At 38.7% G+C, this 19,186-nt stretch overlaps 1 protein-coding gene and 1 pseudogene across 2 annotated transcripts in view; one reads left to right on the top strand and one right to left on the bottom strand.

Moving 5' to 3' along the window:
• Positions 1 to 162: 162 nt before the first annotated feature.
• LOC102008343 lies at positions 163 to 995 on the bottom strand (annotated as a pseudogene).
• Positions 996 to 2,115: 1,120 nt separating this feature from the next.
• Spin1 (spindlin 1) overlaps positions 2,116 to 19,186 on the top strand; it is a gene marked incomplete at its 5' end in the record, with an annotated part of 47,954 nt that continues 30,883 nt past the window's right edge. Inside the window, 2 exon segments of one of the 2 annotated variants that reach the window (XM_013506879.1) lie at positions 2,116 to 2,147; positions 7,421 to 7,507. In XM_013506879.1, coding sequence (XP_013362333.1) covers positions 7,456 to 7,507 — 52 coding nt within the window. 2 annotated transcript variants of the gene reach the window in all.

Genomic DNA, 19,186 nt, shown 5'->3' with positions numbered 1-19,186 from the left:
AGTTCAGGCTGGCCTTGAGCTCACTTTGTAGCCCAGGCTGGTCTTGAACTCGAAATGATCCTCCTGCCTCAGCCTCCTGAGTGCTGGGATTACAGGTGTTTGCCACCACGCCTGGCTTTATTTTATTTTATTTTATTTTTTAAGTCAGATCTTATTTGTTACTTAAGCATTCTTTTGATTTTTTTTAGTACCCTGTTTCTTCAGAGCAATATGGCAGTGTTTGTGTTATAGGAATGTGATAAACCTTTGGTGCTTTGGCCCTGGGTTACCTTCTTTGTTTAAGGGCTTTTTGACAGCACATTGGTATATCTCCTCTTTAGAGAGATTGAAAAGTTTGTAGATTTTGCTAACTCTTTTGGGCCCAAGGTGGTGAGGAAGAGCAGTGTCAGCCAATCCAGGAATATCCTTCTCTCCTTTCTTGGTTTTTTTTTTAAACAATAACAGAGTGGACAACCCTCAGATTGCTATCTTCAGTGCAAGCCTGAACAGATGTGTGCTTTCCCCGGTTCTCCTTGGTCTATAATGGAATGCCCCTTACTCAGCAACAGGCACGCTTGGCCACAGGTCAGGACACCCTGCTTCATGGGGAAGCCTTGTGATTCCCACCACTGTTTGAGACCATATAACCCTTCAGTTATTCATCTTCTGTGGCCATACGCTTCTTATAGAAAGTGCAGAGTTTGTATGCATTGTACACTTCAATGAGTTTCTGGCAGCCAGTTGCTCGGAAGGAGATGTTCAGCTTTATCTTGAAGCTGTGGATTGTCCTCCAGGTGCCATGAAAAAAGAGCTCCAACCTCCACTTAGGTCTTTCTTGACTAGGTTTAAGTAAAATATTTCTGACAATATTCTGTAAATGATAAGGTACTTTGTGTCACATCAAGAACTGGATAAAGTGCAGTTGATTCACTGTTCAGGGTGCAGAGTTGTTTATCTCCCTGTACTGAAGGGTCATTCTGAACATAGGTCAGTCGTGTCTCTCCCTTCCCCAGCATTCTCTCTGTCTTTTGAATCCAGGACTTAATATGCTAAGTACCTCTCTGCCACTGAGATACACACACCCCAGTCCCAGGTCTCTCTTTCTTATGGCCTTGTAACTAAGTTCTACTTGACGTTTCTCATAACAGTTGAAAAAAACTTGTATCAATTCTCGAAACAGTGAAATTTTGCTATTAGCATTTAAAATCTTTTTAACATTTTCCTTGTTATTCTTATTTACTGTTCTATTAACTACTTAATAGAACAAGTTAAAGAGGTATGGTAGTGCGGGCCTGTAATCACAGCATCTGGGAGGCTAAGGCAGGATTGCTACAAGTGAGGCCAGTCTAAACTACACAGTGAGACCCTCTCTCAAAACTCCCCCTACCCCAAAATTACTGTATTTCCTTCTCCTGCAGCAACTTTTCCTTTAACTACTGTCTTTTAAGTTTGTTAGCAAAAATGGATGCACCTTGAAGACATTCTTAAGTGAAATAAACTGGACACACCTAAATAAACACCACATTGTTTCTCTGGTGTGAGGAAGAAAATGTTCAAATGGGAAGGGGAACTTAGGGATGGGGGAAGGGGGAAAGGAAGGAAAGGAAAGGAAAAAAAATGAGAAAAGGAAAAATGGAAACAAAGTATTTGTAAATAAGGAGGGAAAGAGGAGTTGAAGGGAGAGGTTAGGGGAATGGGAAAAAAAAGGAATCAAGTTGTGTCCTGTACAGGTACAAATTCCCTAAGTTGAACGTGATCATTATGTATACCTAAAATGTACCAGTAAACATAATTTATAAAAAAAAGTTTGTCAGCAAGTTCAACTTGAACCTTTTAATGAAGTGGAAAGCAATAGAAAATATTGCAGAGATGAGCTAAAACCTGCTAGCAAGAAGAATGCACTTTAGAACATTAGTAAACTAAAACTTCCTTATAGAATAAGTTTCCTAGGATAAGTTAATATTTGTATAGATTTTAAATTTCTGTAATATTTGGAGTAGTTTTGTAAAGAGCAAAGAGCTAGGGGTTGTGTGTTTCTTTTTAAGTTTGGGAGTAACTTAAATCATTGAATGCTGATGACTGTGCAAGTGACATGGTTGGACTTAATAGCTCAGGACAGTTCATCTGTTTTTACAGGAGCAAAGAGCACCCATCACATGGTAACTTTGGTAAGTTGGTAAGTAGATTTGTTTTCTAAGTGAACCTGTCTGATGGGGGGATATGGGTAGCATTGCTGAATGTACACTTAAAATTCAAGATGATGAATTTGGAATGAAATTTTCTGCATTTCTGATCCATGTTGAGTGCTTTAGCTGTAAGCATAGAAGAAAGGGAGCTGGGTCAGGGCTTTGCATAGGACCATAACTGAGAACCACGGGGAAAGTTGAGCACAGGAGGGAATAATGTGATTGTGATGGACCATCCCTAGTCTAGGGCAGTTAGAGACAGTGGGATAATGAAAAAATGGGAAAGCCATAGATTGTGCTAGTCTGAATTTAGAAACCAAGAGATCTCTGAAATAAATATGTTTGTTAAGCTCTCAGAGATGTTGGCCGCAAATAAAGAGGTGGTTCTGGGGCAAATTCTCCCAGCTGTCAGCATCACAGCCAAATAGCAGTTGGAAAAAAACATCTGCCAGATCTAAGAAGCGAAGGTATTTGAGGGGCTGGCCAACATGAAGTGGAAAAAGTCCTGGGATAGTAGGAGCATTGATAAGGAGAACTGCTTGTTGCTTTTGGGTTGGTTAGGCCTGTAAGCAAATTGCAAAGTTGCCCTAACGGCTAGTCTCCAGCATACAAGGGAAAGTGAGCAGGGTTTTTCCTTTTATTGGTTTAGCCTAAAGCTGCCAGTGTAAAACTCCTCTTATCTCTTCCGTCTACTGGCCTGTAACTTAATTGAGGACTTGTCAAAATTCTTCTCTTATTAACTGCATTGAAGAATTAATGTAGCAAGAGTGTTTAATGTAAGAAATCTAGAATACAGCTGGGTGTGGTAGTGTACAGGTCTGTAATCCTAGCATTTGGGAGGCTGAGGCAGGAGGATCACCCCAAGTTAAAGGCCAGCCTGGGATACATATAGTGAGTTCAGAACCAGTCTGAACTATGTAGTAAGACCTTGTCTTAGAAAAGAAAAGAAAAATCTGAAATAGAGGTGGTGGTTTTGAGCAAAATGTGCTTGAAATAAACTCTGGAGATATGTATTGGTGATTAAAAGGTCTGGGCTGTACTAGAAAATAGGTGGCTCAACTATGCTAGGTAGTTTAAAGCAGAGATGTCCAACAGCCCAGGAATATGTGTTGAAAAGATCAAATGTACATATGTTAGGGTTGCCAAGAATGCTGATGGGAATCTTGGGAAAGGAAGTAAACCAATGTCTTCAATAAGTGTGTGCAGATGACTAGAAGATTAAAAGTCTGTCAAAAAGGTATAGCTGTTAGAACTAGTATATGGCATGGTTTCCAAGGGGAAATTCTGCATTGGAGAACTTGGGTAAGGTTGTGCAGTGAGAAATGGAAGCCTTCAACTTTGGGAGGGAGCTGTGAATGGGGATGGGAATATGCTTAAGGTGGGAAGAGAGTTGAGTGAGGGAAGCGCAGTTTCTGCGGCTGAATAAGGTAAATGAGTGATGTGAGGCTTCTGGGGGGATAGTCTTCATCATAGGCCTGGTGAGGTGGGTGAATATAGTTCTTAGTGAACCCATCTGACACACTGGAGACCTCCCTTAAGCCTTCTAGGGGAACCTTAGCCCCAGAATGGGTCTCAGGCTTTTTTCAGTGTTAGTTTATTGCCATTAGACAGTACTATTTAGTTTACTTACCTGTTTATTTTCTACCCTCCACTTTGAACTTCCAAAAGTAAGCACATAGTGAATAGTTGCTGGATGAACTAATTATAAAATTACTGATTTTTTTTTTTTTTCCTTTGAGACAGTGTCTCATTGTGTAGTTTAGGGTGACTTTGAGCTCACCTTGTAACACAGGCTGGCCTTAAACACCAGCAGTCCTTTCGCCTCAGCCTCTGAGTGCTGGGATTATAGCTGTGGCCACCACACCCCACTAAAATCATTGAATTTTAATCTGTGTTCTTTGAATCATAAAGAAAGTTTATGTAGTTAATTTTTTTTATGCTGGTGGGTGGAATTTTGCTATGTGTTGCCCTAGCTAGCCTCCAACTCCAAGCGATCTTACCACCTCAGCCTCCCAAGTTTCTGGGATCACAGGCACATGCCATGGTACCCTGCTGGTTTAGAATTTTGACCTTCAGCTTATTCCTACCTTCTTTATGAAACCTCTTGATTATTTTAATAATTTTGTTATATTGTAGTAATTAGATAATTAAGCATATCTATCATGTTTTTAAACCTGTGAACAGTGGACATAAATTATAAATATTAATTTAGGAGAACTAAATGTCATCAGAGAAGGATAGTTTTTTCATGTTTTATGAGAATATGAAAATGTTTCACTGTGTGAACTACAAATTCCTGGAATCAAATTTGATTTGAATGGTAAAGCTATTTCAATAAAATGACTTAATATGTTTTTGGATGAGGAAGTTTAAGTTCCTCCAGAGTCATTAGACCCTTTTCTCTAGTTTTTGGAAGCAGGAACAGATAAGCAGAGTTGTTGGGCATAATCATTTCTCCTGCTCAGGACTGCTGGCTTCTCATCTTCTACCCAGCTCTGTTCCAGTGACCATGAACCTCCTGCTGCCCACCCATATTCTGGTTCTTTGTGTCCCACCAGGAAGATGGATCATGCCAGTCTAACTAAACCTTTTCTGAAGTCCTATCATGTGCCCTTTTCTGATTTCTAGCAGCAGAATGCATTAGCACACAGTGCAGAAGTGTTTCAACTGATCTCAAGAGTATTTACATTTAGGACTTACAGTGGTCCTGGGTTTCTGCTTTTTTTCTTTCCCCACTTTATTTTTTATTTGTATATATTTGTCATACATATTGATCATAGTCATCATAGGGAATTTGTACCTGTGCATAATGTATCTTAATGCTGTTTCTCTCCATTCACCTCCCCTCTCTGCAGCCCTTCTTCCCCTTTCCATTTACACAAGCTTTGTTTCCATTTTTCTCTTCTATTTTTTCCTTCTTCCCTCCCCCTTCCCATTTTAACATTTTCTTCCAATTTCCCTATATCTGTCCTCCTTTATGCTCATTTAGTACCCCTTTAGTTCCTCACACAAGAGAAACAATGTGATCTTTAAACTTGTATGTCTGATTTATTTCACTTAAGATTATGGTCTTGGGCTGCATCCATTTTCCTACAAATGACTCAAGTTTATCCTTTATAACAAAGTAATACTCCATTCTATATAAAGACCACATTTTCTTTATCCATTCATTTTTTGGTGGGCATATACGATGTTTTCAAGATTTAGCTATTACAAATTGTGCTGCTGTAAACATTGGCATGCATGTATCACTGTGATATGATGGTTTTAACTCTTTGAGGAAGATACCTAGGACCCCTCTTAGGAATAGCTAGGTCAAATGGAACCTCTAGTTTTAGTTTTTACAAAATCTTTGTACTGATTTCCATAGTAGTTGTACCATTTACCTTCCTACCAGCAATGGAGAAGTATTCCTTTTTCCTCACAGCCTTGCCAGCATTTGTTACTGGTTCATTTTTTGATGATAGCCATTCTCTCTGGAGTGGGATGGAATTTTGGTGTTTTAATTTGCATTTCTCAAGTGACCAGTGATGTTGAGCATATTTTCATATATTTATTTGCTGCTTGTACTTCTTCATCTGAGAAGTATCTATTCATTTCAGATGCTCATTTTTGGATTAGGTCTTTAAATTTGGGGGTCTGATTTTTTGAGTTCTTTAAATATTCTAGATGTTAGTCCTTTGAGGAGTAGCTGGTAAAAACTTTTTTTCCATTCTGGGGGTTGTTGCTTAACTGTTGTTGGTTTCTTTTGCTGTGCAGCTTTTTACTTTTGTTTTGGTTTTTGGTCTTTTTGAGACAGGGTCTTGCTGTGTAGTTGAGGCTGGCCTTGAGCTCACTTTGTAACCCAGGCTGGTCTTGAACTCACAAAGATCCTCCTGCCTCAGCCTCCCGAGTGCTGGGATTACAGGTGTGTGCCACCACGCCTGGCTTTGCTGTGCAGCTTTTTAAGAAGATGTGATCCCAATTGTTGGTTCTTTGTAATAGTTCCTGTGTGATGGGGGTTTTGTTCATAAAGTCCTTGCCTACCCTGTGTCTTCCAGCAGGTTTAGTGTTTCTGTTTTTATATTTAGATTTTGGTTTATTTTTTATTTTTTATTTTTTTAATTTTAGAAATAAAAGGAGGAAAATACTAACAGACCGACAACATTTTACAAAATAGCATAGGATCAGTACAGACATTACAGAGTTACAAACAGAGTGGTAGGGAATTAACAATGCTTATTGTATTACATATTGATATCTTCAATGTAGTTTCTCATGAAAACACATACAGGCATACAAAGCTAATCAACCAATGCCTCACTGACAGTTGCTTTCAGCAAGGAAATACTGAACAGTAGAACACCCGTGTTAACTATCCTGCATATACATATATACAAACTTTCTCCTTTCCCTTCTCTTTTCCCATATCCCAGTTTATATTTAGATTTTGATACATGTCCATTTTATTTTATTTTATTTATTTTCTTTTTTTTTGGTTTTTCTCCCGTACCGGGAACCGAACTCACGACCTTGCGCTTGCCAGGCAGGCACTTTTGCCGCTGAGCTAAATCCCCAGCCCCCACATTTCCATTTCAGTTTAGTGTGTGGTGAGAGATATGGGTCAAGGTTTAATCTTCTGATGGTGGTGCATGTATAAAGCCAGCACCATTTGTTAAAGAGGTTATCTTCCAGTGCAGGTGTTTGGCGCCTTTATCAAAGATAAGGTGGCTAAGTATGCTTTGGGGGTTGTTCCTGCATCTTCTGTTCTTTTCCATTGATTATTGGGTCTGTGGTTTTTTTTTTTTTTTTTTTGCCACTACCATGCTGGTTTTATCATGATAGCTTTTTTTATTTTTTTTTATTTTTTGGTTTTTCTCCGGTACCAGGAACCGAACTCGCGACCTTGCGCTTGCCAGGCAGGCGCTTTGCCGCTGAGCTAAATCCCCAGCCCTATCATGATAGCTTTATAGTGTAACTTCAGATTGGAGATTGTGATGCCCCATGTCCAGACTTCTTTAGGGTTTGACACATCACCTCTTTTTTCCCCTTCTGCTTTTTAGCTGATACTTGTGTTTAAGTTCTATTCGGTGATGTACTGGGAATTTTGTTATTTTGATGCTCTAGCAATGAACTATTTCACTGTTTTACAGAGTGCATGTGCTTCCACATGGTTTTGCTGAGTTTGTAAAAGAGACACTTGGATGGTGGATTAACAAGAACACTAATGTTCTGTGGAAATTGTCAAATTGGAGCATACTGAATTTTCACCCTAGTCCAGCAGCTCTGCTGCTCACATAAATACAGATGAATGAAGACCCCATTCGGAAAGTCACCTGGCCAGCGGTCCAGAGCTGATGCAGGTAAGTAGTGTGGCACTGTACACACATTGATGTAATAAACTTTTTTTTTTTTCCCCTTCTAGGATCAAACTCAGGATCTTTGCACTGAGTTACATCCCTAAGCCTTTTTACTTTTTGCAACAGGGTGTTGCTAAGTTGCCCCAGCTGCCCTTGGAAGTTGGAATCCCTCTGTCTCTTAGCCTCCCAAGTAGCTGGAATTAACAGTGTGCATAGTCATACTCAGCTATCACAATAAACTTTTTAAAACAAGTATAAAATTGAGGAATACTTTCACATGTTTGTATGCTGTTCTTGAAGCTTTGTGATTTCCAGCATGTTACGTACATACACATTTGAAAGAACAGCTTTAATTTCTTGAAACAGGAAGATTGTACTAAATTTTTTTCTGTATAACTTGACAAGTAATAGATATCTGGTAAATTTAGCAACAGAATTGTACATACCTGTCTAAGAGAATTATAGTAAAGTCTGAGTTTTTTCACATGTGCATCTGAACGTTGAAAAATGTCTGATAGAATGTTAAGATTCTTTGAGAAGTGAATCTGAGAATCTTGCTGGCAGTGTTTTTGATGTTTGTTTTTATTGTTGTGTGATTTAGAAAATTTTTATAGTATTGTAGAGTTCTTTGTACAAGAGGCCCTGAAGTGAGGTTGAAATTTTAAGCTCCTGAATTCTACCTTGGTTTTTCTGGTGACTCAGCTGTCCTATTTTTGTTTTTGAGTGGCACAAAAAGGTTTTATTAGGCACATTCATCTCCTTAATGTACAGAAGACACCACATACCACCTTTAGAGATTTCCTGGGTTCTAAGAGCTATGTATCTGGAAGTGGGGAGGAATACCAAAAGTATATTTGTCAGTGTTTAAATGATATGCCCTGTTTTAGGAACATTGCTGATATAGTATCTTCATCAATATTGGTAATGAAATTTTTTTTTTTTTTCATTCTTTAACAGACCAGTGTTCTGTTGGTTTTTAAATTTTTGTGTCTGTAGCGGGTATGTCCATTTATAAGTAAAATTCACTCAGTAGAAGGTTAATTGATCTCATGCAACAGAAAGCCCAGGTAGGCATTTCAGAGTTGATATGGTGGCTTACCTGTGCCCATGGGCAGGGTTATCTCAAAAGACTTGCATATCTAGGTCCTGTGCTGACTGGGCCCTGGGGGTCTTTAACAGCTGGGCTTTCTTAGACATCTGTCTTCTTACGTGAAGAGGCCTTTGAGGAGCTACACTTACTACACGAAGGCATCCAGAGTACAAGGAACATACATAGGCTCCCTGCTGTAGCATTCAGTTCCCTATGGCCATTTCTAAGGGCCACCAAAGTTCAAGGGAAGAAACATGGACTTGATGCTTTCTGGAAGGCTGAAGTGTGTCAAAGGGTTTATAGTTACGTATTAAAACTTTTATAGATAAATAGATCGGTTAGGCAACTTCCACTGCCTACCACAGCCACCATGTTTGATACCATGTGAGTAATCAAACTTGGAAAATTAAAATTTTATATTCTCTTTATCACTTCCAACTGGGGATTCCTGTTTTGAAAATAATTGTGGTTAATCTGTATGATTACACTGGAACTTGATTGGTGGCTGAGGTCAAAGTTTTTATATGCCAAAAGACATTGAGTAATAAGTACTTTTTCTTTCTTGGGCTGTGCTGGGGATTAAACCCAGGTCTTTGAGTAAGCACTGCCTCACTGGACTACATCCCCAGTTCAGCAAGTATTGTTATATGACAAAGTTGTGTACTTTCCACTGTTGTTAATAGGGAAAGATTTGCGAAAGGTTGTGGTTTGCCAAAGATTGCAGTTATTTCTCATTTTTTAAAATATATGTATGGGTAGATATAGGAAGTGGTAGTAATAGATAACATATATCTGATACCCATGATTTAAAAATATTCTTGCCATTATATATTTTAAGTTTTTTCTTTTAGAAAACATGATTCAATTTTTATCATTATAAAAATGTGTAGTTGGAGATGTTAGGTTGTGTTAACAGATTTAAAACAAAAAGAGTGGATATTCATTCTGATTTTTACTTTGGAAATTCGAAAAAAGAGTGTACATGTTTGTCTTGATCTACCATATTAGATATTTTGTATTGTCTTCTGTTGAGGCTCTAACATGGCATCCTCCTCTCTGCTAACCTCCTAATATTTTTGACTATAATAATGTAAAACAAGCTGAGTGTGGTGGCACATGCCTGTAATCCCAGCAGTAGGTAGGCTGAGGGAGGAGGATTTCTGCAAGATCGAGGCCAGTTTGGGCTATAAAGTGAATTTAAGGCCAGTCTGAACTGTATAATGAGACCCTGCCTAAAAATGACCAAAAAAAAAGTTGTAAAACATTGTTGAGTCAAATAATGCAGTGTAGTTACTGTTTTTGGTGCAGTGTTTTTTTTCTGGAGCTTGATTGATTTTTGTTTTATGTGCTTAAATATCTTAGAAATTTGAAATTTTAAGCACTCCAATAACTGTAAAACTTCTTTTAATTTTTTGCACAGTCAAATGTGATAATCTATTTCATGTTTTTATATATTTTTTTAATGTATTTATTTTTTGAGGCAGAGTTTCATTATGTAGTCCAGGGTGAGCTTGAACTCATTATGTAGCCCAGGCTGGCCTTAAACTCACAGTGATCCTTCTGTCTCTTCATCCTGAGTGCTGGGATTATAGGCCTGTGCCACCACACCCAACTTACTTCACGTTTTTAGTGTTGCTTTTGTTCTCTAGTTTGTGTTGATTGCTCTGTAGGCCTGATACAACACTGCCATGCTAGGAATCCTTTTTCCTCATACTTCCATTGGGTTCTCCTTGTTTCCTGGATGTTTTCCTTGGTTGTTTCCTGCATGTAATTTCCTTGGTGTGTATTTTTATCTAGGGGAAGCACGTTCATTTTTTTCTTTTTTGGTATGGGGAATCGAGCTCTGGACCTCATGCTTGCCAGACAGTTGCTATGTCACTGAGCTATATCCCTGGCCCGTATTCTTGTTTAAGAAGTTAGAATAGGTAGTAGATGAGTAGATTGTTAAGTCAGATGTATGTTGACTCATTTCTGTGCTCTGTGTATGCTTGAAACAGTCCATAATAACAGGTTTTCACAAACACACATAAGAGATATAACTGTTTGCATTGACCTTGTGTCTGTTCTACCCTCATGCTAAAATCTTTGCTTGGGTAAGAGTCTAGGAAGGATTTTTCTTTTTCTTCCTTTTTTAAAATTTTAAAAATAAAAGAGTGAAAACATATTAACAAACATAATACATTTACAAAATAACATAAGAAAAATACGAAAACAGTATGTTTTCCATACTGAAATTCAGACAAGGTGATAGGAAATTAACAACGGTTATTGTGTTACATACTGATTTCTTCAACGTGCTTACTCAGGAAAACAAATATAGACATGTAAGATTGATCAAATAATTAATCATTAACTGTTCCTTTCAGTACAGCTAGAAGTCAGTAGTACAACTATGTTAGCTATCCTGTATATACATAATTTCCCTCTTCTTTCTTTTCTCTTTTCCCTCATCCTAGTCGCTCTTTACTTTTGAGCAGTTTCCTTTTGTTTCACAATGTGTATCATACCTCCTAATTTTACTCACTCTTTTAGATTCTTACACTAGTGTGACAATACGTTGTTTACACATGTGGGTCTGATTTATTTCACTTATGAGTATGGTCTCTAGTTGTGACCATTTACCTATAAAAGCCTCGAGTTTATCTTTCTTTATAGCTGAGTAATATTCCATTGTATAAAAATGCCACAACTTTTTTATCCATTCCTCAGTGGGTGGACATTTGGCTTGCTTCCATGATTTAGCTGTTACAAATTGTGGTGCTATAAACAAAGGTGCACATATATCTGTGTGATATGATTTCAGATCTTCTGGGAAAATACCCAGAAGGGGAATAGCTGGGTTGAACAATGGAAGTATTTTTCAACTGCAATTTTCAAGACATTGCTGTGTTCCTTGGCTTTGAGGTTCCATTGTTGCTATTTAGGGAAGTTGGATGCCATTTTTATATGTTTCTGGGTGCCTAATGATTTCTTTCTTTTTCTGAAAATTTTAAAATTGTCTTCGTGTTGTGGAACTGTATAATAACGTGTATTAATATAGGTGTATTTCATGTATTGCTTTAGTTTTCAGTCTGGCTGTACTTCGTGGGATGTGGAATTTTGCTTTGCTGTTTGATCATCTGTTCTCTCTCCTCGGTAATACTTGTTTGGATGTGAGGCTCCCTGGCTTGATTTCTTTGCTTTTTTTCCTTTTTCTGATTCCTCATTTCATCATCTTACCTTTTTTGAGGGGACTTCATTAAATTTATTTTTCAGCTTTTTAAATTTCAGTCAGCATTTGAAGTGTCTCTACCTTTTATTTCATATTTGTGTATTTCATATATGTAAGTAGCTTACATTTCTGAGGATATAAATTGCAATTTTAAGTCTTTGTGGAATTAGCTCTGCTGCTTATGGGTTTCTTTGCTCATTTTTCTTAAATCTCAGGTGATCCTCTCACAAAGCTAAAAAGTTGGTGGAATGTGGCTCAGTGTTAGAGTGCTTGCCTAGCATGTGTGAGGCCCTGAGTCTCATCCCCAGCACCAGAGGCAGGGACTGATGGGGCACTGTATGAAAGAAGTGGCCTTTGGGCTCTGGTCAGCCTCACTGACTTTGTTTTTTTTTTTTTTTTTGGTTTTTCTCCGGTACCAGGAACCGAACTCACGACCTTGCGCTTGCCAGGCAGGCTCTTTGCCGCTGAGCTAAATCCCCAGCCCCCTCACTGACTTTGATTTCTTCATTAAAATTGTATAGTCATACTTGTTGCCTTCTGTTGAAACTGGAACCCTGGAGACCATTGGTGTACAAAGCTGGGCTTGGTACATTTGCTGAGCAAATAATAACCTGGATATTTCAGAAGCAGGAAAGGCACTCACAGGGAGGAATAAGTTATAGGGTCACCGTGTATGCTGTGGAAGAGCTTGATTAGGATTTCTAATCCTGCTCAGATGCTGGGTTTTATTGAAGTGTCGGAGTCCATACAAAGTTCTGGTCAGACAGTTGGTCTTAATTTGGAACACAGGCCAGAGTGAGTCTCTGTTAGTGGTCTGTGGGGGTTTTTGTTTCTCTTGTGCCTCATGGTTCAGTATAGCTTAACTGTTTTCAAGTCATAGTTTATTTTCTATATTATGGTTCTATTCTTTCAACAGATAGATACCATATAGTAAAGCTACCTAGAAAAGATCTTGTCCTATTAGTGTGACAATGAGTGACCCTGTGATGGGTGACATAACCTCTCTTTCATTGACAAACGGATACTAGTGCCTAGTTACTATGTATGTGCATTATACTCTTGGTTTTTATTTTATTTATTTATTTATTTATTTCTTCCGGTATTGGGAATCGAACTCATGACCTTATACTTGCCAGGAAGGCGCTGTACCGCTGAGCTAAATCCCCAGCCCCTGCTCTTGCTTTTTAAACACTTGGGTGTGTATTACTGATCTCTCTTAAGCAGCAGATAGAGATCTTGCTCTTGTTTTTTTATAATTTAGCAACACTCCATTGTTTGGAGGTACCATGTTAGTTTATTCAGTAATCCTGTAGCAGCCAATGCCTTCCCCCAGCCATCAGTTTGTTCGTTGCCCAAATGACAGTTCCTGTTCCAGATCTGGTTGCTCTGTCTCTTAGAAATGGCTAGTTATTGAGATGCATAGCTGGTCACTATGATGCACACCGTGTAAACCAGTCCCCAATTGATAAGCCATTCTACCTCTGTACTTCCTGCTTGCTTATCCCATCTAAGCCCTAGATTGTCAGAGATCAGGGCCTGATATTCAGGGAATGATCCCAATTAGTGCCTGTTAACGTAAATAAATCTGCCTCCAAATCCTGGGTGTCATTTCGGTGTTTCTGCTTGCCGTTGCAATCTGTTATTCCTGAACGTTTGGGTTGTTTCTTCTTTCTGCTGTTAGAAATAGTAGCTCTGATGAATAGCTTTGTCCATGTTTCTTGCTGGTGAGTCACTGAGAAATTTCTAGAAGTAGAATGCAGTAAAAAAAAAAGTATGTATAATTTTGTAAGCATTACCATATTCCCCTCTATGGATCCTGTGCCATTATTTTGCATTCCTATCAGCAATATGAACGAACTCCCTCTCTCCACAGTCGTGCCTCTAGCAGATGTCAAAAATATGTGGCTTTTGTCTGTCTTGTGGGTAACAAAACAAGTGTTGTGGTATTCTGTGTGTGATGCAAAATATCTCTTGAAAGGGCTTGTTTGACCTCCTTTTTGTGCTGTTAATGGCATTTTTCCTCTATACTGTTCCAGGCTCTTTTAATGTGAGTTTTATTTTATTACTCATTATCTGTGTTATTTGTCTTGCCATACTTTTGTATAGAGTCAGTGTTTTGAAGACAGCAGTTTCTGAATCTTTGGTCTCCTGGTCCTCTCTGTGTGAGTCTCTCTGCCTGTGTAACAGACGTTGTGCGAAAACTTGTGCACTGCCAGGTTGACTCTTAACCTGGTTTCTGGGCTTCTGTGTGTTTGTTACTGTTTCTCATATTTCCTAAAGGGTGTCCTCCAGTAACACAAGAAAGATGTGTAAGAGGTACAAGTTTTTGCCCATATATGTATGGGAAATGCCTGTGTCTTCAGTTGGTAATTAGGTGGGTGTGGGATTCTGGGTTCTGCCTCTCCTTTCAAAATATCTCTTTGAAATAGTATTTTTTCTAATCCAGTGTCATTGACAGAAGAGTAAGTCTAGTATTTTTAAAAACTTTACCTTGAAGTAATTTTGCATGTATAGAATAAATCATTATATTTTCTTTAAGGATTTTTAAAATAGACTTATGTGGTGTGTGTGTGGGGGGGATACTGGGCATTGAACCCAGAGCCTTTGTGCTGAGGTATAATTGTGGCCTTTTATTTATTTTGTGATGGGGGTCTCACCAAGTTGCTCAGGCTGGGCCCAATCTTTTCCTTCTGACTCAGCCTCCCAGGGTGTTGGGAGTATAAGCCTGTGCCACTATACCTAGTTTAAAAGATTTAAGAGCACTTTTAGCAAAGTGGAGTGGAAAGGGCAAAGAGTTTCTGAATCCCTGTTTCCTTTATGCTTTACCTTCTCCTCAGGTTCAAAGTGGCACACAGTCTTACGTTTGTTACAGCTGATACTTCGTTATCAGTAGGTTTCTGTCAGGCTTCACTCTTGGTGGTATATATCCTATGAATATGGACACATGTGTCAGCATCCAGCCACCGTTAAAGTATCATAGAGAGTAGCCCCCATTATTCACCATCCTCCCTATTAGCTTCTGCCAACTACTGATCCATGTCTCTGTAGTTTTGCCTTTTGCAGAACTGTCATATAGTTGGAATCATAGTATGCAGCCCTTTCAGATTGGCATCTCTTTTATTAATAGGAACTTCTGTGTCATCTGTGTTTTTTCATGGCTTGTTAGCTCATTTCTTTCTAGTGCTGAATAATGTTCCATCGTCTAGATGAAGCACAGTTTATGTATCTGTTCACCTACTAAAGAAATATATTGGTTTCTTCCAAGAATGAAAAACATTCTTCCAAGAATGAAAACATGAATAAAACTGTTACAAATGTCCATGTGGAGGTTTTTGTGTGGACTGTTGTAACTCATTTGCCTAAATACCAAGGAGCAAGACCTGTATGGTTGTAGAGCATGTTTACTTTATTACAAGCCTCTACCCCTCTTCCAAAGTGGCTGCACCATTTTACATTCCCTCAAGCAGTAAGTTCCTGTCACTCCTCATATGTCCTTGTAAGCCTTCAGTGTTGTCAGTTTTGGATTTTGCTCATTCAGATACATATACGTAATTGAATATCTTTGTTTTAATTTGCAGTTCCCTAATAACATATGCTATTACGCATTTTTTTTATAAGTATATTTGTTCTCTGTATCTTCAATGAGGTGTCTAGGTCTTTTGCTTCAGTTTAATTCATGATTTTTTATTGAGTTTTAGAAGTGCTTTGTGTATTTTCTATAACAGTCCTTTCTTTAGTAGATACGTCATTTCCTGATAACTTGGTCAGTCTCTGGCTTATTGTCTTGACAATATCTTTTGCAGTTCTTTTTTTTTTTTTTTTTTGGTTTTTGGTTTTTGTCCGGTACCGGGAACTGAACTCATGACCTTGCGCTTGCCAGGCAGGCGCTTTGCCGCTGAGCTAAATCCCCAGCCCCAATTTTTTTTGTTGTTTTTTTGTTTTTTTGTCTTTTCTTCCGGTACCAGGATTTGAACTCACGACCTTGCGCTTGCCAGGCAAGTGCTTTGCCACTGAGCTAAATCCCCAGCCCCTGCAGTTCTTTTTGAGGCAGGGTTTTGTTCATGCAGTCAGGTTGGCCTTGAACTCACTGTGTAGCCCAGGCTGGCCTTGAACTTGTGATCCTCTTGCCTCAGCCTTCTGAGGGCTAGGATTACAGATGTGCAGCACCATGCCTGGAGAGTTTTTCAATTTTGATAAAGTCAGCTTATCAGTTATTTTTTTCATGAGTCATGCCTTTGGTGGTGTGGCTGGTACAGTCTGGTAGATCTTGAGCTATTCCTTCATATTTACCACTTCTGTTCTCATTTGACCACATTCCTCTTGTGTGCTCTAAGGTCGGAAGCTATCCTTGGGATGCTCCAGGGAGGTTTGCTCCTGCTTTTCTTCTGGCTAGTGTCTTGCCTCATGTGACACACTTCCTTCTTCATCAGTTAGCTGTCCTTTTTTTTTTTTTTTGGTAGTGAGGGTCAAACCCAGAACTTTATACTTTGCAAGCAGGTGCTTGCGCCGCTGAGCTATATCCCAGGCCCTCATCAGTTAACTGTCCTCACATTTCTTCTCAGTGCATCGTATGTTGGTAAGTTGGATAGGATGGCTTTTATGACAGTCAAATCCCCTTCTCCATCTTCTTTCTCTCTAATCTGGCTTTCTAGACCAATTGGTGGTTGCACATGCCTCTGTTTCCTTGGCTTTGGGAAATTGTGAATGTACATTTGTGATAGAAATTTGTTTTAAAGATGCACAGTTGAGAATCAAGTCCCAGAATAGGAGACTTCCAGTGTCCTTCTCTGTCTCAGTTCCCTGCCCCACCCAGAAGGCCTACTGTTCCAACTTCCTGGCACAAAGCCCTTTTTTCTTTGTCCCTGTTTTAATCATTTAAATGTGCAGTCCTGATGCATGTAGTACGTACTGCTTTTGTTGCATTCCCAAATTTTGATACCATTGTGTTTTTTTTTTTTCTTTTTGATGCCGGGAATTGAACGCAGGACCTTGTGCTTGCCAGGAAGGTGCTTGTGCCACTGAACTATATCCCCGGCCCTGTGTTTTCATTTTTATTCACTCGGGGTATTTGAAATTATTATTATTTTTTTCTTTGGTGTCTTTTTGAGACATGGTCTTGCTATGCAGTTCAGGCTGGCCTTGAGCTCACTTTGTAACCCAGGCTGGTCTTGAACTCACAACAATCCTCCTGCCTCAGCCTCCTGAGTGTTGGGATTACAGGCATGGGCACCACACCTGGCACAGAAATGTTTTGATTTTTGCTTTGGAATCATGAGTTTTAAGGACAGTTACTCACCTTTCCAGATAGCTTTTTATTCTTTTAGAATTTTTATTCAGAATTATTGTTTTACTGTTTCAGAATTAATATTTTGTTATTTATTTCAGAATAATTCTGATGTGGTAAGAGAATATATTTTGTAGTATTTCAAAATTGTTTTAGGTGTGTTGAGACTTGCATTATGACTCAGCAAATGGTGTATGTGTCTGTGAATTTTCCTGTGTGAACTAGAAAAAATACATATTTTGGTATCATTCATTTCGTGAGCTGTTAGTGATACTCAGTTCTTCTATGTATCTTTTCTGATTTTCTTCCCACTTGTTATATCAGTTGGTGAGAGTTGTATAACTAAATGTAGGAGCCAGGGGTATAGTTCAGTGATGTAGTGCCTGCCTGGCAAGCATGAGGTCCTGAATTCAATTCCCGGTACACCCCCTCACCCCCCCACCCCCGTCTCCCGTGTAATTATGGATATGACTGTCTTCATTTCTGTCAGTTTTTGCTTCAGGATTATTAGTACTCTGTAATTAGGTTTTATATATTTAAGATTACTGTGCTTCTTGATTAATTGATGTTATCATTTTGAAATATCCTCTTTGAACTGTGATAATATTGTTTGTCCTCAGTTAAATTATCTAGTTTAATTGGTGCAGTCAGACTCTTCATTTAATGTTGTCAGAACTGACATTTAATGTTGTTTTGACATTTAATGTTGACATACACCATTTGCTGAGTCACAAGTCTCAACACACCTAAAACAGTTTTGAAATACTACAAAATATATTCTCTTACCACATCAGAATTATTCTGAAATAAACAATAAGTAATAATTCTGAAACAACATTAAATGTTTCCAGCTACAGCTGGAAAACTCTTTTGCTGAGATACAGTGTTATAAGTCCATAGGCAAGCTGGCTTGCTCAAAGAACAAATTGGGGGCCTTTCTGTATTTAATGTGTCTCGTGTTCTTCGGCTTTTTTTGTGTGTGTCATGCCATAGCATTCTACTCGCCCCACTTTAGTTTTTATTTTTTGAGACAAGCTCTTGCTGTACAGTTCAGGCTGGTCTTGAACTCAGTATGTAGCCCAGGCTGACCTCAACTCACGGAGATCCTCCTGCCTCTGCTTGTTGAGTGCTGAGATTGTAGGCATGTGCCACCACACCTGGCACTTTATTTATTTTTTTTTTTTTTTGAGGTAAGGTCGTATTCAATTGCTAGTTGCCCAGGCTGACCTCAAATTTGCAATTTTCTGAGTCAGACACCCAGAGTTCTAGGACTACAGATATGTACATACCACCCTGCCTGCCTTCCTTGGCTTATTTTTAAAAATCATTTTTTATTGCCAGTATGGTAGTGCACTCCTGTAATACCATCTCTGTGGAAGTGGAGGCAGGAGGATAGGTCCAGCAGTAGTTCAAGTTCAAGGCCAAATACATAGTGAGTTTAAGACCAGTCCTACAAGCTATTTTAAAAAAGCAACAAAACAAAAACTGTATTAATGATTTTTGGAAATTTGATTTGAAAGTGCTTTGACATTTTTTTTTTTTAATCTTGCTTTGCCTTTATTGAATTTGTTAGCCCTGTGACTGCTTTTTGTCACAGTCAGAAAACTTTCTATGCTATTTTGCCCCCTCACACCTCTCTCCTGTCTTTCTTAGTCTGGGGTCTAATGTTAGCCCTGTAGGTATTACTATATACATTCCTGAGTTCTCTGTGTGTTCCCGTTTGTGTGGGTGTGTGCGCATGCACCATTCTGTTTTGTACTGTTGTTTGTCAGGTTCATTGGTCATTATCTTAGTTACTTTTCTCTCCTTGCTGAGACAAAATATCTGACACCCAAAGTTAAAGGAGGATAGATTTATTTAGCTCATAGTTTGATTCACATACCTCCAAGAAAGCCCCATCTAAAAGGGCATGAGGCTTTGGGGGGATATCTAGACACAAACTGTAACAGCTACTTTTTTTTAATTATTATTTTATCGAGTAAAAGAAGGATAACAGTAATAGGGGGATTTACTGAATTACAGACAGAGTCGTAGGACGTTATCAGTGGTTGTTATTTTACCTGTTGGTATATTCAAGATAGTTTCTCAGGAAAACAC

Source organism: Chinchilla lanigera, unplaced genomic scaffold (assembly GCF_000276665.1).
Source record: "Chinchilla lanigera isolate Chin_1 unplaced genomic scaffold, ChiLan1.0 scaffold00114, whole genome shotgun sequence".
NCBI classification, from domain to species: Eukaryota; Metazoa; Chordata; class Mammalia; order Rodentia; family Chinchillidae; genus Chinchilla; species Chinchilla lanigera.
The sequence above is the reverse complement of the archived record's forward strand: the minus strand, read 5'-3'. Positions and strand labels throughout refer to the sequence as shown.